This window comes from Caretta caretta, chromosome 9 (genome assembly GCF_965140235.1).
Source record: "Caretta caretta isolate rCarCar2 chromosome 9, rCarCar1.hap1, whole genome shotgun sequence".
Classification (NCBI taxonomy): domain Eukaryota; kingdom Metazoa; phylum Chordata; order Testudines; family Cheloniidae; genus Caretta; species Caretta caretta.
In genome coordinates, this window is record NC_134214.1 from 56625430 (window position 1) to 56638742 (window position 13313).

At 45.6% G+C, this 13313-nt stretch overlaps 2 protein-coding genes across 8 annotated transcripts in view; one reads left to right on the top strand and one right to left on the bottom strand.

Moving 5' to 3' along the window:
- ILKAP (ILK associated serine/threonine phosphatase) overlaps positions 1-480 on the top strand; it is a 63002-nt gene extending 62522 nt beyond the window's left edge. For all 5 annotated transcript variants that reach the window (XM_048863163.2, XM_048863158.2, XM_048863161.2 and 2 more), the window contains one exon: positions 172-480. In XM_048863163.2, the coding sequence (XP_048719120.2) occupies positions 172-312 (141 nt within the window). In that variant the 3' untranslated portion in view covers positions 313-480. The remainder of the gene's footprint in view (positions 1-171) is intronic.
- Positions 1-13313, bottom strand: part of ERFE (erythroferrone) — a 52306-nt gene that overhangs the window by 18877 nt on the left and 20116 nt on the right. Inside the window, exons 5-8 of one of the 3 annotated variants that reach the window (XM_048863168.2) lie at positions 12008-12116; positions 9711-9801; positions 6183-6258; positions 652-4201 (exon numbers count right to left, since the gene is read on the bottom strand). In XM_048863168.2, the coding sequence (XP_048719125.2) occupies positions 4103-4201; positions 6183-6258; positions 9711-9801; positions 12008-12116 (375 nt within the window). In that variant the 3' untranslated portion in view covers positions 652-4102. Of the gene's footprint in view, positions 1-651; positions 4202-6182; positions 6259-9710; positions 9802-12007; positions 12117-13313 lie in introns of those variants that run through there. The other 2 variants (XM_048863169.2, XM_075132332.1) reach the window with 2 other exon arrangements.

The window sequence follows — 13313 nt, forward strand, 5'->3', positions numbered from 1 at the left end:
AAGAAACAGAATCCTGAAGAACAGGAGGCTGTTTAGTGTTGCCCACGTGAAGTTGTGATTGGATTATGCAGCATAAAACTGTAGTCCACATGAATGCAGAGCAGTGTGAAATGTTTATGCTCAGCAGAACAGGTTTGTGTGAGTAGTATGGTCAACTTCCTGTTTCAACAGGACAAGAATATCCAAACACGAGAAGGGAAATTATCAGCTGATGCTCGATATGAAGCAGCCTGTAACAGGCTGGCCAACAAAGCAGTGCAGCGAGGTTCTGCGGATAATGTCACTGTAGTGGTGGTCCGGATCGAGCACTGAAGAAAAACATGCAGGGATGCAGTCCCGAGCTGCATGTGATGGATTTAAATGCAACAGCAAAGTTTGTGTGAGTGTGTGAGAGAGAGAGAGAGAGCGCGAATCTGGGGGGGAGGGGGCATGGGTCTCCTCCCTGGATGCTCTTCATTGTAAATAAACTTCTTTTTCTAATTGTTTTAGTTCATTTTTTTGTTTGTCATATTTTATAAATGAATTTCTGTACAGGACAGATTGCATTTCCTGCTATTACAGTTGGGGCTTCATGTGGAAATTCATCATTCAGTTTCAACTGCCTAATGAAAGTCTAAGCAAATCACAATTCTTAACCATAGGTATTGGAACTGTATTTGCAAGAACATGCCTTTTTATTATTGTAATTTTGAGCCAGTTAAACACAGCTGTGAGGGGAGGAGTGAGAGGAGACTGCCAAATAGAAATGGACAAAATCTGTAGGGAAAAGAACAATTGTCTTGAGGCTTTTAACAGTAATTGCAGCCAAAGGCAAGATCAAAACTGGATAAAAACCATGAAGTAGCTGCTGCTGTTGAATAACTGTTTGAAAACTACAGTCGTATTCTCATGCTCCCCTTTTCACCCATTCCTCTATAAAATGGTGATTCTGAGTAGCTTTTACTCTACCTGCAGAAGCAAGGATTAAATTGCATCAGTTTCCACTTACCCATTCACAAAGGGCTAGTCTACCACTCTGGAGCAGTGACTTCATTGTATTTAGACTAGCTGAGAATGGTATCTGTGTTATTAAGCATGGTTATGTAATATAAAGAAGAAGGTTGACGGATGCATCTGGTCTACAATTCTGAAATTCAGCCTTTGTACAAAATGTTTGTCAAGCCCAGGTCTGGTGTGAAATAGAGCAAAAACAGTGGAGGCACTTCCTCAAAAGCCATTTACTCTTTCAAAGAAAGGAAGAGAAATCCTGGGTGCTAACAAATCTACTGTCAGAAACTAAAGAGCAGGTTTAGGCTTGCCTCTGGTAATTGTGTAGTGACATGAACAGGCAGAGGATGAAATTATTTAGGGGCTTTGAAATTAATGTCGGGGGGGGGAAGAAAGTCACAAATGAGAGGAAAAATAACATCACTGGTAACAGTCCTCAGAACAAAAACTGAGCCTGCTCCTACTCCTCCTTTACCCATCCCCCATTTGTCTCAGCTTATCAAAATAAGTGGGGTTGTGGCAGGTGGGAGATGCCTGTAATGTAATGCCGGCTGGGAGTGTGACTGCCATCAGACAGGAGTGGATGGGGCATCTCTTAGCACAACTCAAGCCAGTTGCAGAAGTATATTCCATATTACAATATCATCCAATAAATATTTCCATAAAATGCTTTATACCATACATTTATCTATACTGCAGGGAGAGAAAAAACCATACAGGGCTCTTTAACCTGGAAAGTAGGAGTTTCGCAATAGCTGTAGCTTGGAGACAAATTGCAATCTGCTTTTGGAGGATCAAGGCTAACCTTAGCTTTATTGTAGTCAAAGATGGGAGGCCTGCTGACGTTCCCAGAGTAGGGTGGCCTAGGTGAGCAACTTACTGAGAGAACACCCAAGACAGTTTAGCTGTCTTCGTCTACACTTTTTATTTAATGTTTCAACACTTGCTTTAGTGTTCTGCTGTGAAGAATAGCAACCCATTATGATGACATCCTGAACAGAAGTCCATTTTGAACATTCTGCTGCTGTGCAGTGTTACCCCTCAGAGGGCATGCTGAGTTTTCTCTTCCTTCACTAAATAGCAATAGGCTGGGTTTATTTTAAGGACACAAGTAGATTTAAGCAATTAAGGGACTGTTCTGGTTCTTCAGCTGTTTGTCATGCTTGCTAGCAGATTGGCTCTGCAAGTTGCACCATGTCCCCTACTCCCACAGACTTCCCAGGGGACTGCTCACCTTGCAGGTTCAATGCCTAAGAGTAAACACCTGCTGTCCTTTTTGGATGCCTCTTCATCACAAGAAAAGCGGTATTTTTCCCTTGTGTTAACTACTGTAGTAAAATCCTAATGAAGACAAGGCAGTTAACTTGTGTGAAATAGTAAACTTTGGGAGTGTCCCTCTGATCTTACCTTCACCTGCCATGAGAAACCCTGACGTTTGCCTTGGTCTGCTGATTTGTGTGAAAGCTACAACATGGTCTGTGTTCACTAGGATTTTACCACGTAGTAAGAACACAACTTGTTTTCCTAGCAAAGAGAAGGCCTTTCAGGCTTGAATTCTTTGCGACTTCAGTGGGACTTCAGCTACAGTAAAGACTGTAGGAATTTGGTGTGTAAGTTGCTACATACCATAAAAAGCTCAACTGGCTGCACCTAATTTTTGAACTTGGGGCTTATGTCCTACTTCGTATGTTACCAGGGCCCCAAATGACAGACTTGTAAAGCTTTTCTAAGACAACTGTTAGGGTATGGCTACACTGCAATGAAACACCCGCAGCACTGAGACTCAGAGCCCTTGTCACTTGACTTGGGCTGTGGGGCTAAAAATTGCTGCATAGATGTTGAGGCTCAGCCTGAACCTCAGTGTCTTCACTGCAATTTTAACCCCACAGCCTTAGACCTGAGCCAGCTGCAGCCATGCTGCTGGTCTTCTTTTGCAGTAGAGAGGTACTTATAGTTTTCTAACCAGTGAATTATAAGAGCTGGTTTGTAGAGAGCGCTAGTATTTTATGTAAAGGACAGCTTATGTAGCTTTTTTCTGAAAGATTTTGTGAAAGTGCTGCCCACAGCAAATGCTCTAGTCCGAGTTAACTTTGTTTCCTGAAACAGTTTGCTGTGAAAGCAGTTCCTCCAGCAGGACTGGAAAAGCTTTCTTGGTAGCAAAAATAAAATTCAGAGAGAGTTGAGCCCCTTGTCCTGCTATCATGAAGGTGGAGCTGAGTGCACTTCTAGGATATCTCACTGAAGTTTCGGCAGGAGCTCAGGAATTAAGTACATGGTACTAAGAAATGAGACTGCATCTTTTTCTTTCTCTGCCTTTGTTATTAATTTAGGGCCCATTCCTTCAGCCCTTATTTATGCATGTAGTCCCACTGGGTTAATCGGAGTTAGACTGCCTATCGGGACCAAAGCCAGGCGTAACGGTGCGTATCTCCACCACCCATTGACTGGGCTCTCTGCCATGGGCAGAGAATGGGGTGGTGGTGTGAGTACGCGGTTCTTAGGAAGTGGAAAATCACTGGATAGCAATTCACGTTCTAACTAGTCTGCTGCCTTATCAGGACACTGCTCTGCATTGAAAATTAACTTCCAAGTAGCAGCGCCTGCTGCTAGCAAACCCTAACTGATAAGCTATAAGAATACATAATCTGGCTTTGGCCTGCTCAAAAACTGAACAGAAAAAAACTGCCAAAGAGCTAGTCTATGGGTGAAGGCTTCTTCAAATCACCTTTTCCTAAGCATTCATGCTTGATGGGGTGGGGACGGGTTCCTTTATAAAAGTTGATCTGGCTTTAGAAGTCAGCCATGTTATAATTTGTCCATGTAAAATAAACTTCAAAATCTGGCCATAGATTAAATTAAAGGGGGATGGATTTAGTGAGTCCTCCCTTTTTCATGCTTCCAATTTTCTTCCCATCATCTTTGGATGCTTGAGATCTTGTGCAAAGTACGGTGTCTGGTGGCTGGGTTTTGTAGCACAAGCAGAATCTATAGAGACTGCTGCTCCTGACCTCACTATGCTTTGCTCCCTGTGCTTGGGTGGGAGGGAATTAAGGTGGTTCTTGCCGAAGAGACCAATTCAGCTTATAGCGTGTAGGGGTAGGTGGTTTGAGACCATTCACACCCCTAAAAGAACAGCGCTGAAATCCGAGCCACTTCGAACAGTGAGGGATGATCCAGTGGCATTGTCTACAAAAACTGAGGCATACTGGCCAGCCTGAAAGGGAGAAATGAGAGTGACAGTGAAAATAGTCCCAGGTTGCTACAATCAGCACATAGAAGAGTGTGTCATGTAAATACAGCAGATCTATAGAACAATAACTAATTATGTAGGTTGTGATACACTGCTTAAAGTTGTCACGTTTTACACTTAAAGCAGAACATGTCCCTTGTTCCAGCTCCTCTGGGTATGGTCACGCTGCGCCACTAACTCCAGGGTGACCCAGACTGGTGGCCTCAGTGTTTCCAAGTTCATGCTTGAGTGTTCACATACTATTATAAACCTGGGTTTACAAGTGCTGGACTCATAGCTATGCTAACAGCCATACTGCAGATGCAGACCTTCTGACTTGGGTCTGGGGCATGACCTGTATCTATAGTACAAAATTACAGGACTGAGACACAGTGGGACTTGGGCTGACCCACCCTCTAGCAAGGTCATAGAACCTGGGTCAGATTGTGTGTGGGCTTGGGCTCAAACCTGTGTCAGAGCCTGGACTAAGTGTGCAGTGTTTATACCCTATATAGCATACTAGCTGCATCAAGGGCATTGTAAAAAGCCTGGAAGAGGAAGAAGAATTCCCCCACCACAGACAGAGTAGGCCCTGCCCTAGAGAATGCCATGGCTGAGTGGGCAGGGCTGCTAAGCTCATCCTGCACAGCGCTGCAGCCAGGACAGGCTGCTACAAGCCAATAGCACATGCTGGTTTGGTTCAGGGCTCAACCAATCTCCAAAATAGGATGGTTCTGAATTATCCACCAGAATGTTACCAAGTGGGAAATGCCAAAGTTAAGGTTATAATGAGGACTCTGCTGTTTTGCATCTCCTGTGTATTTTGTACACTCTCCAGCCCCACTTGAGCATGCACTGAAGCCTGCTGTCAAACAGATGAGTAGCCCCACTGAAATGTTGAAACTTACTTTTGCTGTTTTGCTAAACTATCCCCTCCTTTTCAAAACCAAACCCTTTGGGCTGAGACCAAACATCTGAATGTGACCGATCTGTATCACTATCAGGAAACACTAAAACAGTGCAGTGCAAAAGCTCTACCCTTTAGTAATGGGTGTCTGTCAATGGTGGGAGTTGGTCTATCAGTGCTATGGTGCATTATCCCTTTAGGTGCCTTAGGCAGCTGGCTTCCCCATTGTCTTGCACCTCATGTAGGCATTTACCCAATCAAAATAGTAGCATTTTACATGCACTTTATACAGGTGGTAATGACTACACAAACTGCCAGGCAGCGGGGAATCAGGCCTATGGTATATAGTACCAGAATAGTTGGCTGGTTCTATGGATATAAGCCACTAACTGTAGGCAAGGACACCCTAAAGACCAAACTCTGCTGTACTGTGGCAGGTCACTGCAGGGACTCAGGTCTACATCCTCAAAGATATTTAGGTGCTTTATCCTGTTTAAATCAGATACCTTTGAGGTTCTGGGTCTCAGCCCCCAGAGAGATGGAAGGCTGATCATGCCAATACTATAGAGGCTGGTTTTGAAAAATGATGCAGAGTCAGACTGAGGAATGAGCTTCCTGCCCAGCCACAGAGGAAAGCCAGCACAGCTGGCAGAAGCATGTGACTGTCATCTTCACAGGTTGGTTCCAGTAGCACCCACAACACAGGGTGCTTTCTGTAGAAAAGGACACGGCCACCTGCATTGAAGAGCTTGTAAACCACAGTGGCTTTCTGCTGCACTTGGGAATGGATGTGCTCAATTAGGGCATGTCTGCAACGCAGTCGGAGGTGTGATTACAGATGGGGTAGGTATACTCCTGCTCGCTTTGAGCTAGCTAGCATGCTGAAAATAGCATGGACTTCAGCACGGGCTGTACAAAGCTGCCTGGCCCTCCATGGGTAGAGTTACTGTGAAAAGTTAGCTGCCCAGTTATGCTGCATTCTCATCTCAATAGCATACTGCACAAGGTGGGTCTGCCCATAGGAACACCCCTTTGCCTCATTAGTTTGCCCATGTTTACCTGTAAGTACAGGACTCCACTGACTGAGATGGTGAAAAGTTCACTGCTGTCCAAACCAGCCACTGTCTCCAGAGAACTGAAGACAAGAAACAGCAATATCAGCACTGAGGTGACCTGCGCGATCCATGTACCACCAGAATTCACCTACTAGCCAGTTATCTAGAGTAATAGAGAGTGATTGCCTCCCGCATCCTCAGTTCCAGACATTAAAGAGATGGGGAGGACTGCACAATGACCTGGCAAACTTGTCTCCTCTCTGCAAAGTTGCTCATCACCCTCTGTGTCATTATTTACATTTCATTCTAAATTTTGTTTTAAAAACCAAACCAAGTGTAGTACTCAAGAACAGACTTGGGCGCTTGACAGCCTTTTGCCACAGAGTAGGTGCAGCATGGTCAGAGGCTCAGTAGGCCTTCTCATGCCCCCATGCTGATATATTTATCTCAGCTCTGTTCTGGAGGGTTCATCCCATCCATCAATTTATTATGTGAACTAAGGGGCTAGCTAGCACACCTATAGGGATAGAGTGCTTTTCCCAACTAGGACATTGGCTCACAGAAGGTCACAGAGTTATGGCCGTAAGGGACCAGCAGATTACCCCCTCTGATCTCTATATTACTGGTCCCCTTCACCCCTCCCTCCCCCCAGCATCCACAGACTCAAACCAACAACAGACATTAGAAAAAAGTATTACAGCCCACAGGAGACTTGAGATATGCCACAGGAATAGACTAGGCAGGCCCAAGGTGCACCAGCACCCGCGGCCCCTGCAATGGCAGGGAAATGATTGTGAGATAGCTCCAGATAATCATGGACAGTGACCTGCCACACGCTGCAGAGGAAGGTGAAAAAGCCTCAACTCACTGCTAATCTGACCTGGTGGAAAATTCCTTCCTGACCCCATGTATGGCCATCTTACCCACCCTGGTTGTGGCTGGAAGCCATTACAATCTGATGGCAATGGGATCACTCATATGAAATGAGTCATAGAATCATAGAATATCAGGGTTGGAAGGGACCTCAGAAGGTCATCTAGTCCAACCCCCTGCTCGAAGCAGGACCAATTCCCAGGACCAATTCCCAGTCATATGAGTTGGGTTGATTTAGTTGAGGTTGGTCCTGCTTTGAGCAGGGGGTTGGACTAGATGACCTCCTGAGGTCCCTTCCAACCCTAATCTATGATTTCTTAGTGACCAGCACAAGCCAGCCATTAAAGTTAGCATTCATGCTGACAGTGTCAGCAGGGGGCCAGTGATGGAAGGGGCATGGCACCTGACCTACCTTTCTGACTGAGAGGGTGTCCCTCCAGAACACTGTAAATATTCTATTTTCTAACTAACAAAGTTACATATAATTAAAATCCCATTTTAGTAGGAGTTATGCAGGCAAAGACACTTGGGATACATGTGTAATAACATGGGGAGCTATATATATATATATATATATAGAATGCAGGAGGTTTTTCCAACCTAATGGGATTTGGGCATTCAAATCCCCTAGGGAGCTTTGAAAATCTTAGCCCACATGCACACTACTAGCCCAGCTAGATGCATGGGTTCTGTATGTATATGCCTCCGATGGTAATGACAGATGCACAAGCCTCTTCTGGCACAATCCTTGCTAAAATTGGCCTCCTTTACAGTGCACCTTGTGGAGGTGAGATTTGGGGCGGTGCACTTTTTCTGGAAAACAACCCAGAGTTCTAGCTGAGCCCAGCATATTGAATTTAATTTGGTCCCATGCATGGACCAGCTCTGTGATCAGCTGACATTAGCCAGGAGGGGTTGACAACATTCCCAAATAACTAAATGGCACAACTCTGCAGGACTATGGTTTTCCTTGGTTTGTGGCACTGTTTTGTGAGCAGTACCAGACACAGAGTGCGTGCACTGTGGAAATATTTTTGCTCTTTGTCACAAAGCTATAGTGATGATACTTCATCACTCCCATGTTGACTACCAGACAGATAGGGCCCACTATAAACTATGCATCCAGGAACCAAAGTCAGATGTGGTCGAAGTTGCACATTGGTAAGATGCATGTAAGTAAGAGTGAATCTAAAGCCTGGTCTACACTACGAACTTAGGTCAGTATAACTAAGGCTGTGTCTACACTGCCACTTTCAGCGCTAAAACGTTTGTTGTTCAGGGGTGTGAAAAAACACCTCTGAGCAACAAAAGTTTTAGCGCTGAAAAGCACCAGTATAGACAGCGCTTTATCACCGGGAGCTGTGCTCCCAGCAATAAAGCTACCACCGCTCGTTCAGAGTGGTTTTGTTTTTATCATTGTGAGAGCGCTCCCCCGGCAATAAAGTGCTGTAACATGGGCAGTGCAGACATACATTAAGTCACTTGGGAGTGTGAAAAAATCCCCGGAGCAGTCCAGTTCAACTAATCTAACTCCTGGTGTATACAGTGCTAGGTCAATGAGAGAATTCTCCTGTTGACATAGCTACTGCCTCGCAGGGAGGTGGAGTACAGTTAATTCAGATTAACCTTCCTAACAGTCCCCATGCAGACAAGCCCAAAGACTCCGCTATTAATTTGGCCCATAGAGCATGGTTGTGGTTAGAGCTGGCTGAAACTGGCATTTCCATTCCACAGATAATTCTGATTTTAAAAAAAAAAAAAAACATTCATTCCGAAATAGAACAAAATGCTGAAATTTCAAAATGTCCTGTGGAATGAAAATTTCAAAAACAATTTCCATTCATAACTATTGAAACATTTCATTTTGAGAATGTTAATTCACTTTGCTTTGACATTTATATATTAAAATATTAAATATATGTAAATGAACATATGATATCCGTTAAAAATCAAAACAAAATGAATCAAACTCATAATAAACCCCATTTTGACACTCTCAAAATGAACCAAGAAAATTGAAGAGTCATTTCAACTTTTTTGCTTCAAGCATGTCATTGAAATTGACATTTCTGTGAAACATGTGGATTTTGATGAAACTGTACTTTTTTGGTGGGAAACTGTTCCACTGACATTTTTTTGACAAGTAATAGCTGTGATGATACTGTTAGATCCAGTTACAAGCCCCAGTCCAGAACAGTGCTTGGTGCAGTTCAGGACTGGGGCGCATAAAGGACACACAAAGGTGACAAGCCAGTTGCTAGTTTTAAGTTAGATCAGCCTTAAGGCTGCTCTAGTTTAAACCCAGCTGCCAATGGCCCCCAGAGGCTGTTCAGGCTGCTAGGAATCACCAGAGTGCAGGGATACCCCAGACAGGATCTCTCTCTCCCAGCCAGATCCCCTACTCTGAGAGATAGGAAAGGGGATAGTGTGGAAGCAGCTACAGAGGCTCCAGGCTAAACTGGGATTTCCCCTACATAGGGAATCCTCCACCAGCTCCCAACAGCCACAGTGGTGCCATGATCTGTGTGCCCTATGCACTGTAGGCCCCTCCTTTTTGTGCACTCACTTTCTGGACTAAGATAGAGAAAAACTTCTTTTAAATGTAAAAACTGTCTGGCTGTGCTAGCAGGGAGGGCATGCCTCTACCAGGCACACTCACATGTTGTGTTGACACAGAGACTGGACGCAGATCAGTACCCGCAGGCGATCTCTCGCACGCTGTTGCCCTTTCTTCTGTTGTTCTCCATGAACTATAAACACAGAAGAGCTAATGAGACAGGGACGAGATGTTCTCAGAACTGGCAGCCTTAGGCCTCAGCCCCCAAGGGAAGCCCGACTTGCCCACACAGCTGGCCAGCCAGAATGCTCTGGTCGAATAGCTGGTTTTGGGCCCCAGCTGGTGTAATTTAGTGTAGCTGTATGGTTGTCAGTGGAAGTACACCAAGTCACACCCGCTCTATGTTGACTCCAATGGAACTATGCTGATTTACACCAGCAGAGGATCTGGCACAGTAACTTCAATGGAGGTACACTTACTTATGCCAGCTAGGTTTCTGTCCCAGAGAGTCCTGGAGGATGACTAGGTTGGAGTATAAGAATATTGCTCAAGCATGCAGGGGTGTAATCAGGAAGGCCAAAGCACAATTGGAGTTGCAGCAAGGTATGTGGAGTAACAAGAAGGGTTTCTACAGGTATGATAGCAACAAGAAGGTCAGGGAAAGTATGGGATTCTTACTGAATGGGGGAGGCAACGCAGTGACAGATGATGTGGAAAAAGCTGAAGTACTCAATGCTTTTTTTGCCTTGGTCTTCACAGACAAGGTCAGCCCCCAGACTGCTGCACTGGGCAACACAGTATGGGGAGGAGGTGAGCAGCCCTCAGTGGTGAAAGAACAGGGTAAGGACTATTTAGAAAAGCTGGACATACGCAAGTCCATGGGGCTGGATGCAATGCATCCGAGGGTGCTGAGGGAGTTGGCTGCTGTGACTGAAGAGCCATTGGCCATTATCTTTGAAAACTTGTGGCAATCATGGTAGGTCCTGGATGATTGGAAAAAGGCACATATAGTGCCCATCTTTAAAAGGGGGAAGAAGGAGAATCCAAGGAACTATAGACTGGTCAGCCTCACCTCAGTCCCTGGAAAAATCATGGAGCAGGTCCTCAAGGAAACCATTTTGAAGCACTTGGAGGAGAGGAAGGTGATCAGGAACAGTCAACATGGATTCACCAAGGGCAAGTCATGCCTGACCAACCTGATCGCCTTCTATGATGAGATAACTGGCTCTGTGGACATGGGGAAAGCGGTGGACGAGATATACCTTGACTTTAGCAAAGCTTTTGATATGGTCTCCCACAGTATTCTTGCCAGCAAGTTAAAAAAGTATTGTTTGGATGAATAGACGGGTAGTGATCAATGGCTCTGTGTGTAGTTGGCAGCCGATACCAAGTGGAGTGCCCCAGGGGTTGGTCCTGGGGCCAGTTTTGTTCAACATCTTCATTAATTATCTGGATGATGGGATAGATTGCACCCTCAGCAAGTTCACAGATGACACTAAGCTGGGAGAGGTATATAAGCTGGAGGGTAGGGACAGGTCCAGAGTGACCTAGACAAATTGGAGGATTAGGCCAAAAGAATGAAATTCAACAAGGACAAGTGCAGAGTCCTGCACTTAGGACGGAAGAATCCCAGACACTACTACAGGTTGGGGACCGACTGGCTAAGTGGCAGTGCTGCAGAAAAGGACCTAAGGATTACAGTGGACGAGAAACTGGATATGAGTCAACAGTGTGCCCTTGTTGCCAAGAAGGCTAACGGCATATTGGGCTGCATTAGTAGGAGTATTGCCAGCAGATAGAGGGAAGTGATTATTCTCCTCTATTGGGCACTGGTGAGGCCACATCTGGAGTATTGCGTCCAGTTTTGTAGCCCCCACTACAGAAAGGATGTGAACAAATTGGAGAGAGTCCAGTGGAGGGCAACAAAAATGATTAGGGGACATGCTTTATGAGGCAAGTCTGAGGACACTGGGCTTATTTAGTCTTCAGAAGAGAAGAGTGAGGGGGGATTTGATAGCAGCCTTCAACTACCTGAAGGGGGTTCCAAAGAGGATGGAGCTAGGCTGTTCTCAGTGGTGGCAGATGACAGAACAAGGAGCAATGGTCTCAAGTTGCAGTGGGGGAGGTCTAGGTGGATATTAGGAAAAACTATTTCACTAGGAGGATGGTGAAGCACTGGAATGCATTACCTAGGGAAGTGGTGGAATCTCCTTCCAACGAGGTTTTTAAGGCCTGGCATGACAAAACCCTGGCTGGGATGATTTAGTTGGGGTTGGTCCTGCTTTGAGCAGGGGGTTGGACTGGATGACCTCCTGAGGTCTCTTCCAACCTTAATCTTCTATGATTCCATGATTCAACAGCATCGCCATGCTGTGGTGCCAGGCAGCAGGAAAGCTTACCGATGTGCAAGGTGGCAGTGAAGGTGTAGTACCCTGCGACAGGTGCTGTGTATTGGCCGCTGGTCAGGTTCAGCCCCAGGCCTCGATGGAACACCCCCTCTTTCTGAGGCTAGTAACAAAGAGAAAGGCAAGACTGTGCACACTGCAAGACACCATCCCAATTCTGCATATTGCACTAGGAGATGGGCGCTAAGCTAGCAGTGTCCTCTCAGGAAACAGACATAGGCTGTGTCTGTAGTGCAAGCAGAGGGTGATCACAGCACACAGAATATAACTGTATCTACATTAGGCCTCTTACTGCCACAGTTATGCCATAAAATTTTTAAGTACAGACCAGGGCTAACAACATATTTGACAAATTTGTCTTGTTTTCTAGTTGTTCACAGATTATCTGACATCTGACCATGTTTGTTTTCAAATGTGTTTGTTACTCAGAATTATTCATCAGCTAATACCTGCAAGCAAACTTTGATCAGTAGGTTAAAAAGGGAGGATGGCTGGTGAAGGACTTTAGAAGGCTCAGAGTTAGGGTTGCCAGCTGTCCAGTTTTTGACCGGAAAGTCTGGTTGAAAGGGGACCTGTACGGTGTCCGGTCACAGGTACTGACGACACCAAAAGTCCAGTTACCACAGGTGGGGGGGGGGCAAGGGAGGAGGCACTGGGTCATCAACCCACGCCAGTCCTTACTCAACTGGGGCCGTCTCCCATCTGCATCTCATGGGCGGACAGGCAGGCTCCAGTCCAGAGTAGAGAGGGTCCAGCTGCGGGGGGAGGCGCGGGGGGAAGGGATCAAGGAAGGGGAATTGGGGACAGTAGTGAGTGATGGTGGGGGCCTCAGGGGAAGAGGCGGAGCAGGGGCGGGGGAAGAGGTGGAGGGTAGAGGTTCCGGCTTTTCTGCTGTAGTGTCCGGTTTTCAGAAATTAGAAAGTTGGCAACCCTACTCAGAGTCCAATTCCTAGCTCTGCCACAGACTTCTTATGTGGCTGTGGGCAAGCTGCATAATCTCTCTTTGCCTCTTTTCCTCACCTGGAAGATGGGGATAATAGGACTCCTTTAGTCTTGTCTGTATACGTTGTAAAGCACAACCTATACAGACAGGGCAGGGAATTCTTCAGGGCAGGGAATTCTGCGTTGTGGTGACACTATGTGGAGAACTCGTGGGAAAAAACCACATAATTCTTAACTGTGAGTGTAGTATATGGCATCATTATAAGTCAGAGTTTTTAAGGTTGTTCTGGGTGTCTTAACTGCATTAACAGGTCTTAATATACAGTAGAACATCAGAGTTACGAACACCAGAATTATG